Source organism: Neolamprologus brichardi, chromosome 5 (genome assembly GCF_056152115.1).
Source record: "Neolamprologus brichardi isolate AB-2024 chromosome 5, ASM5615211v1, whole genome shotgun sequence".
Lineage (NCBI taxonomy): Eukaryota > Metazoa > Chordata > Actinopteri > Cichliformes > Cichlidae > Neolamprologus > Neolamprologus brichardi.
The window spans coordinates 28,397,510-28,406,325 of record NC_142108.1 but is presented as its reverse complement, the minus strand read 5'-3'; the positions used below and the strand labels follow the sequence as shown (position 1 = coordinate 28,406,325).

At 39.0% G+C, this 8,816-nt stretch overlaps 1 protein-coding gene and 1 non-coding gene across 2 annotated transcripts; one reads left to right on the top strand and one right to left on the bottom strand.

The window, feature by feature from the left end:
• The first annotated feature begins 364 nt into the window (after positions 1–364).
• Positions 365–437, top strand: trnat-ugu (transfer RNA threonine (anticodon UGU)). The gene has a single exon. It is a non-coding gene; the product is annotated as a tRNA-Thr (tRNA).
• Positions 438–2,169: 1,732 nt separating this feature from the next.
• On the bottom strand, positions 2,170–8,580 carry cyp24a1 (cytochrome P450, family 24, subfamily A, polypeptide 1). The gene is made up of 12 exons (XM_006782799.3): positions 8,087–8,580; positions 7,751–7,941; positions 7,531–7,624; positions 7,356–7,449; positions 6,796–6,887; positions 6,341–6,452; positions 5,331–5,476; positions 4,449–4,615; positions 3,646–3,724; positions 3,236–3,433; positions 3,025–3,136; positions 2,170–2,643 (listed from the first exon to the last, which is right to left on the bottom strand). Exons 1-11 carry the CDS (start codon positions 8,342–8,344, stop codon positions 3,026–3,028), a joined length of 1,542 nt encoding a protein of 513 aa, XP_006782862.1. The 5' UTR covers positions 8,345–8,580; the 3' UTR covers positions 2,170–2,643; position 3,025.
• Positions 8,581–8,816: the final 236 nt, after the last annotated feature.

Here is an 8,816-nt window from a genome sequence, read left to right as displayed (position 1 = left end):
AAATTCTAGTCTTTCACTCCCCTAAAGTACTTTATCATTCACATATAAATAAAAATCAGAACAATCCTTCTTTATCTTATTTTGACCCTCAGTTCATCCACGTGCCCTTCTTTCCTTTAAGCTTCCCAAGCAGAGGCTTTGAGCAGCAGGTGGGTGGGGCTGTTTTTTTTTTCCCCAGCCAGAGCCGTGTGCCGGAGATGACCATATAAGGAACCCCTCCTTTCTCCTCCGCCATGACATCATACAGAGCCAAGGGCGTTAAAAAATGAAAGGAAGAATGTAAAGCAGTCTTGTGTTTCATAGCGATTAGTTGCTCATATGCCTCTCTTATATCAAGTTTTATTTGCCCTGGTGCGCATGTCCTGGCTCTATAGCTCAGTGGTTAGAGCACTGGTCTTGTAAACCAGGGGTCGTGAGTTCGATCCTCACTAGGGCCTGCACTTGTGAAATTTATGGTATGTGAATTGTTTACATAAGTAGTGTCATTTAAACCAATCTCAGAAAGAAACATAACCTCTTGGGAATTTTAAATGCTACACTCGGTCACAGAAATGTTGTATTTTTCTTTACATGCAGAGATTTATAGAAAGAATTGTCATTAAAATTACATAAAGAAAGTAAGGTTTTGTTTTTTTAAGATATTCTACTTCCATCAGTTCTCCTGAGTACCAAGACTGTTCATAATTGCTGTTGAGCAGAGTAACCATTTCAGGTTTACATATCGAAATCACCTGAGGTCACAGCTAAGTTCTTTGCACACATGACACTTGTGAAAATAATTAATCAAAATGTGAAGCGATGTGTATGGATTGTTTTTTATGTAAGAAACTCCTCCTGTAATCAGCCTTCTCAGTCTAGAAAGTGTCCTCACAGGAGATTTCTAGTCCCAGCAATCGGTGGAATATGAACTCAGATCCTTATTCTCGAGTAAAAAGTATTTACAAAAAGTAGCGTAAGTGTGTATGTATGAGATCACGAGGCAAAACGAGAGATCACGAGGGATGATTGATAATGGATTGGGGTTTTTTTTTCCTGTGTGCATATGTGTGAAATATTAAGTAGTTTTACATATTTTGTACTTTAAGTAGCTATCTAAAATGAAACCACCTGGGAGTTCTACAAGGGAAGTTCGTCATCAGTCTTTGCTGAAGCTGCTCAAGACTCATAAAGTGACAAAAGACCTGACAAGATGGAGGTTTTTACTGAGGAGCTGCCAAACCAGAAACTATTTTCATTTTTAAGAGTGCTTTGTACTTTGTTTTATGTCAAACATTGACCTGAAAACTAAGCAGATCTGTCCAATAAATGCACTGAGTACAACACAGGATATGTAAGTCCAGGATCTTTATTTGATTTTATTAAACTGAAGATCTTGTGGAGTAATACTGAAAATCTGATGTCACTTCAGAGCTTTGTTTATTGATTGATTGTTGATTAAGTGTTGTTTTTTTTTTTATTATTAATCCCTGCATAGGCAAGCTCATTCTGTCTTTGTTTAAACCATCTGAAATACTTAAAAACAGTGGGGGGGGGGGAACAGGGAGTAAAACAGTGCTTAAATCACTTCACTTGATCTTTTATTATAATTATTAAGTTCAGTTATAATTTCATAATTTACTTTCATAACACTAGAAATCCCACAGAAACGTCAGACTGTGGGATTGTGTAACATGTTTTTCACATTGAGGAATTGAGGAATTGAGGAATCCATCAAATTTTACGGCAGGGGCGGAGCAAAAGGGTGAAAAACAATAAGTTTTGTTAGTTTTGAAAGATGCACTCCCCCTCATGTACCTCATAGTGGTTTGGTCCATTGCCTACTATTACCTAACTTTTACTTTACAAACTGTAAACAAAGGATATGTGAGACACTGCTATGTACTTGTACCACTCATTAAAAGCAAACATATTTACTGTAACAAACACACTTTTTTATTAGCTTCTTGACCTTGATGTTAAATCTTGTGCTTCAGTGCAGATGCTATATTATTGTCTCTTAATGCATGTTTATGGAGTTATAAAATTCACCATAACTCACTAAACTTTTAACCAGCTGAAAGTGATTTCATTTTTATGTTCACAGCTGTGAATTACTGCTTTGCCGAAAAAGTGAATCTTTGCAAGGTAGGAGAAACAAAAAACCTGTAAACTCCACACAGAAAGGTGTGTTAAAAGATATATTTATTTGATACATTTGTTTTCATGAATAAAATATGTCTCTTCAAAAAACGATGTACAATCTTGCAATATTATAATTGTGCTTATATATACAATGAAACATAAAACATAACCCATATATCAATATACATATATTGATATATATTGATATATATATATACACATACACAATAAAAAGCATAACAAAATACTTGGACTACATTCTATATGTCTGAGATCGAAGATTTGACGACAGCTGCCTTGGTACAATATTCACTTTGTACATAACAACTGGTACTTTGGTCAGTCATTAACAGTCATAGTTTTAAATATGTCTGAGGTATTTGTGGTAAGATTAGAGTTATAATAATTGTTGTTTTGTATTTTATTTACAGAGCAGCAATGCAGGGAGTCACTGGACCATTGGGACAGGCAACAGAGTTATCACCTTTCTGTCGCTCAGTCTGGAAGAGCTGAATTTAGTGCCTGGAAGGGAAGAAAAGATCAATTAGGGCTCTTCTGAACTTGATGGAAATGGAAATAAAAATATAATTTGGCAGATTCATAGTTACAGTTGTCTAACTTAGATGTAAAGTATGATATCATGTCTACATCTCGGAATCTCAACATGTGTGTTTCTGTTTGTTCTGGCTGCAACTCACTGCCTGCAAGTGAGGCATTTAGGGGACATCTGGAAATTGTAGCTTCCCAGAATAACATAGATTACACTGTGTCCAAACAGGCTCTGCATGAGACTGTTAAAATAAAGCTACAAACAGTAGACAGCCAGAGTAATTTAGGGAATGTTTGTGCCACTTCCATCTTGACTAATTCCTAAGCAGTCTAGAAATTTAAAACTGTTCTTACTTCATCTCCTGATGAAGGCGACAGGCAATTCTCTATTGGGAACCAAAAGCCCTGAATGGATGACGTCAAGCGGCTCATTATCTGTTGCCACAATCTCATAGTCTCTGACCAGCTGTAAGAAAGACAAGCAAAAATCAACAACTGTTCAAATAATGGCATTTGTGGAGGACCATCTTGAGCTAACCACTTAGGTTTTAGTCACTGATCATACCCAGCACATGGCCAGTTGCAGCTGCAGCTCTGCCAGTCGTCTGCCGATGCACATCCTCTTTCCAATGCCGAAAGGAACGTGGGCAAAGGGGTTGATGTTGTTGTTCTCCCGCAGCCAGCGCTCAGGTTTGAACTGCTTGCCATCATCAAAGTACTCTTCGTTGGAGCCCAGTGCATGGCTGTTAATCATCAACACTGTCTGTGAATGGAGGAAAAAGTATAAGGCTTTGGTTTTGTCCCTATTTTACAGATGAATGAAGCAGCATAGTAGATAATGAGATTAAAGCCTGAGAACATGAACAGATTTTCTTTCTAAAAAAAACTCATTTAGACATCGGTCAAATGTAAATTTTCACAAGAATGTAATCTGCTTATGTCAGGTGTATGGCAGCTACTGTCTAAGCCACTTACTCCTTTGGGAATAGCATAATACCCCAACACAGTGTCTTTGTCCAGGGTTCTGCTGGTGAATGGAACTGATGGTGATAACCTGTAGGAATTAGACAAAAAATACATGTGAGATTATGACACAGTGACCATACTCATACTACAGTATGTATAAGCTGTTTAACAGGAGATAAACGTATTCCGGCATTGTTCACAGGGTAAAATAAGGTGAGATATAATCTCCAGTTGGGGGGCTTGCACAGTACATTCCATGGGTGATGTGGTTATGTTGGTGGACTTAAATGAAATGTCTTCAAAAGGAGACCGAAGGAGAACCTACAAGGGCTAGGAAACAACTTAAATGTGACCACATAGTAGACTTTAAGCTGGTTGTTGCTGGTCATGCCACCACATCTCACGGAGCTTGTTTTTGAGGCAGTCATGCGTGTGAGTTTTCATTCTTAATCTCTCTGTAGTACGAGCCAAAATTATGATTTAAGTCTGATTTACAACCGATGACTGCTTAGGAAAAACAAAACAAAACTGATTGTTTAACTGGTGTTTAATTCATTCATTTAATAGGAAATGGAGATTATTTGTAATTGTAGTATTTGTTTTGTTTGTGTGACTCTTGCACCAAACTCCTATTAAAGAAAAAGATTTTTCTATAACTATATTTAAATTTAACCAATCTATAGTTAAACTGGTGTATCGTTTGGATTTCTAAATGTATTTAATTGTATTAACAAAGTATGGTTGGGACTTTTCAGAGAGGAAGGTTAGATACTACATCGCTGCTCATAATGTAACCATCAGTGTTAATGTACCTCATAGACTCTTTGAGGCAGGCCTTGAGGTAGGGCATGTTCTTGATGTGCTCTCCACTTGGATCCTGGTCAGGAGGCACGATCTTTCTGATCTCCTGCAGCAGCTTCTTCTGGGCGCTGGGGTTTCGTGACAGGTTGAAAATAAACCACAACATGCTATTGGCGGTCTGAGAAACGTAAACAGCAAGACAGAGAGGGAGGAGAGAGAGAGAGAGACAGAGATTGAAATAAGGAGGTAGTGAGGAGATGTCTCTAAGTGAGGCAGCTACGCTAAGTGCATTCATCAGTGGGGTCCTGAAAGGAGCTATGGAATGTTTTGGGTTCCTCAAAGGCTCCTCAGTTACATCTACTACATTAATTTTTCGCTTTTGAAGGACTGAAACTGCAGCACCTTTTTGTTTTAGAGTTTACAAGGTTTTTTTTCTTTAACCACTTGAAGGAAAGTAGGTGAAAGGTTGAAATTAAAAAAAGCAAACTCATGCTTGTTCTGTTAAAGTGCAGCTTGCAGTTTTTTGTTTAGTAAAGTGTGACTAAACAAAAAGCTGCAATAGCAGCATTATGTTTCTTTGCCTTCTGCATCTAGCAGCCATTAAAAATGGGTAGAAGTGGCCAGCTTGATCAACAAATCACTAATCTGTGTGACTGTTAAAGCCAGTCAAAGGACTTTAGCAGCACTTTTGCCACCATGTGGTGAGAACTAAGCTGAGCTGATGATAAAAGTGTGATGTAAAAGAATAATTCTGGCGACTACAGATTCATTGAAGAGGTTGATAGAAGACTACATCCATTTACATAATAAAAAAGGATTGTTACAAATAAAATTGTTGTGTCTGGGTGACACCACTAGGGGGCCCGATTGTTGTGGTGTAAAATGTTACTCACTGTCTCAACTCCTCCAATCTGCAGCTCGGTGATGGCCGCGTACAGCTCCTTTTTTGAAAGGCTGCTCTGGTGTAAGATGTCACCGATCAAATCATCAGGAGCTCTGGTTGCGTTCCTCTTCAGCTTCTTGTCAATGTAGACTTTGGCTGAGGGAACAAAAACAGTCACGATGTAAACATGCTCATTTTAAAGTCAAATCTCATGTGTTTTGTTTGCACTTGAAAAGTTGGTTTTTGGTTGTTACTTTATTTTTTCTGTCATGTTCTCAGCTGCTTTCAGGCAAAATGGTAAAAAAAAAAAAAGATTGTTTGCTCTTGGAGCTCTGTTGGCTTTTGTGCTGGTTTGAAATCTCACATATTAAATATTAATATTATTAACTGTCAGGCCTCTTTAATTGTAACTCCAGATATAAGGAATACATGTGAAGTACATGCAAACTTATTTATACATAAAACAAAGAATAACTTTTTTTGTTTTTGTTTTTGGGCTATTCTTCGTAACTGTTTTCTGAAAGTGTGTCAGTTGTTTTTTATCCTTTCATAACATGCTATCCATAATCTAACTTGTCTGACTCAAAGACATATATTAAAGACAAGATATTTTGGTGCTGTACTGAAAACATATAAAAACATCAATTGTTGGTACAATAAGTGTGTAATTATGTGTGAATATTTGTAAGAGGTTGAAGCAGCATAATCTTCTTTATCACTGTATGCCACTACCTTCTGCTACAACAAATATTTGGCATATTTCTCCCTCGTGGGTCATGCAGTTTACTACAACACTGAGTACCAGAGCGCCAAGTACACAAAACACTGGCACACAGTTCAGATCGCACTGCCACCCACCCACCCTCGTCTGTACTTTCCTATTGATGTTCTTACTGGAACTGAGCTCAGACAAGTGCAAACATTACAGATGAGTGGAGACAAACAGTACCCTACGACAGTAATTACTGCAGGCGGGGGAATCTTAATTTTTTAATTTTGTGGCAAGGCATAAACTCGCACCTGTGCTGAAAATGCGGTCCCATGCTGCGGTGTGGTCCTGCCATGTTTTGGTGTTGAGGCTCTTGTGGAGCTCCACTGGTGTCACCATCATCATGCCAAAGGTGCTCATCATCTACAGAGAAACAAAGCGACAAGAGAAGACAGAGTCAGAGATAAAAGGATTGGGAGTCTGATGTAATCCATCGTCACTCGTGCTGAAAGTCTCTGACTCAATTGTTTTCAAAGCTTTTTCTATACTGTTGCCCCCATTACCCTGAGACCTTTGTAAGCATATTTTTATTATCTGTTAACGGTATTGGTTTGCCCCAGTAAATCCCAGTGAGAGTGTTAGTCACTGAACTGCTGCATCACTTGGTGAACCTGATGAACTGTGAAGTTTTCACAGGCTCACAGAGAGAGCCAGCTTCAGTCCTACAACTGTCCCCTCTTACAAGTCACAGTGCTCCTATACTCACTGTTTTCACAGCTGTGATGAAGTTCATGGCTTCCTCGTTGACCTTCTCTTGCAGAAGACCAAATCTCTTCCCATAAAGGACGAGACAAATGGCTGTGAGGTGAAAAAGAGCAAAAAGTGAGATTCAGAATACCAGATTTTTACTTTGTACAGGTTTGCAATGTCTCAAAATCCTTTTAGTTTATGATTATTTTTTAACATTACAGGTGACAAAAAACATCATAGCAAAATATTGCTTCTATGAATAACCTGGTTGAAAGCCAAATATATAATTAGGGTTTTTTCGGTTTTATAATGATTCATTTTGAAGTCCACATTCACTTCATTTATCAGAGTTTCCTCGCTTTTTATTTGCCTTAACCGACCTTGAATGTATTATCTGTAAATTATCTGGTTTTAAAACCGTTTAAAGGTAACACCGGATTCTTTGAAGAGTTTCAATTTCCACCTTTTCTGTATTAGACGGTTAATCGAGAAAATGATCGGCAGCTCTATCTATGCTGTAATAAAAATCCCAGTTGTAGCTTTAACGAGTAATCGAATCAAAAATAGTGAACTTACTCTCAAACGACCATTTATTCAATTCGAAGTACAAGTCTTCAATCTTCCCGTTGTTGCTTATGTTTCCAATTCTGCCAACGAAGTCCACCAACACCTGTTTTTACAAGCAGAAAGTGTCAGTCATCGATAACTCTAAGAAGTAAAAGCATATATTCTTTATGTAACGGAGTCTTACCTCGTTTATTTTGCCATCGAGCTTCACCACTTCTGTCGGTTTCATGAGTTTCTGCTGAAATGCGCTCCTCACTCTCTGCCAGTCCTTTCCTTCCCTGCAAAACAAAAGTAAGTGCGTTTTAATTTAAAACATTTGTGCTTCTACTTACGCCTCAGTCTGCCTCCTGGTGGGTTATTGCCATTTTAGGCACCAATAAAGGAGAAATCGAAAGACCACTTACAGAATTAGGAGTCCGTACGCCTCGTTTCTCAGGTCTCTGTATGCTTTCCAGGGTTTGATTTCCAGCCTCTGAGGGTAATTTGCCTCCTTCCTATAAAGCGCCTCCAACAAGCAAGGTGCGCCAATGTGCACAGACTCGAAAGACCCCAGCTTCATCCGGAATATCTTTCCGAACTTCTTATGATAATCAACCTGAGGGAAAAAAAGATTCAAGTAGTTATAAAATGTCATGGAAAATAAAATTAAAAGTGATTATATCTGTTTTGGTCACATTTTAATAGATTAAAAAACACTTGGAATGTTTATGGTTATATGATGATATATGATAATACTGTACCAATGCCTCATGTTGCCTCGTCAAACCGCCTTTTCTCAGGAGTTCAAACAGACTGCCTACCAGGGGCCAGTTGGTGGGTCCCGGGATCTCGTCCAAACTGTGCGCTCTGAATGCAGCATGAGGACACGGTGCAGCCTCCGCAGCATCCTTCTCCTCCAGCACGCACACTGAGGATGTTGGCTTGAAGTGCTGCAGCCCGACAGACTTCTTCTTCAGCAGCTCAACTATCTGAGGAACTTTTTGGATTTGCGCCCTCATCCTCAACTTTGTATTTATGTATTTTTTACTCAATTAGTACTCCGATGTTTAACAGCAGCTCTTTTTTCATTACCTAGAGGTTGTTCTAGTTTCTTAGAAAAGTGTTACTCCATACCGCATTATATATACCCTGAGAGTGTTTATTCCTGCCGTGCACGGAACCAATCAGGGGCCGGTCCTGCATGGTGTGGCCGTCGAGCCCGCCATTCATTTATGGATCCAAGTTGAGAGGATCGTATGACCCCAGATAGACCGAGGAAGTGCCCTGACCCCCCCTCGCTTTATAAATAAACACACAGGCCACTGCGGAGGTGACGCGGTTCGCTTGAACCTGTTTCACAGCAACCCGTGATTGGAAGAACCGAAACTCTGGCAAAGCAAATACTACTGCCACACTTCTGCACCGGGCAAATATTTGACCGATTGCAGCTTGTGTGTTTGCTTTGTTGGTGTTTTGGAGTGTGTGTTCTTT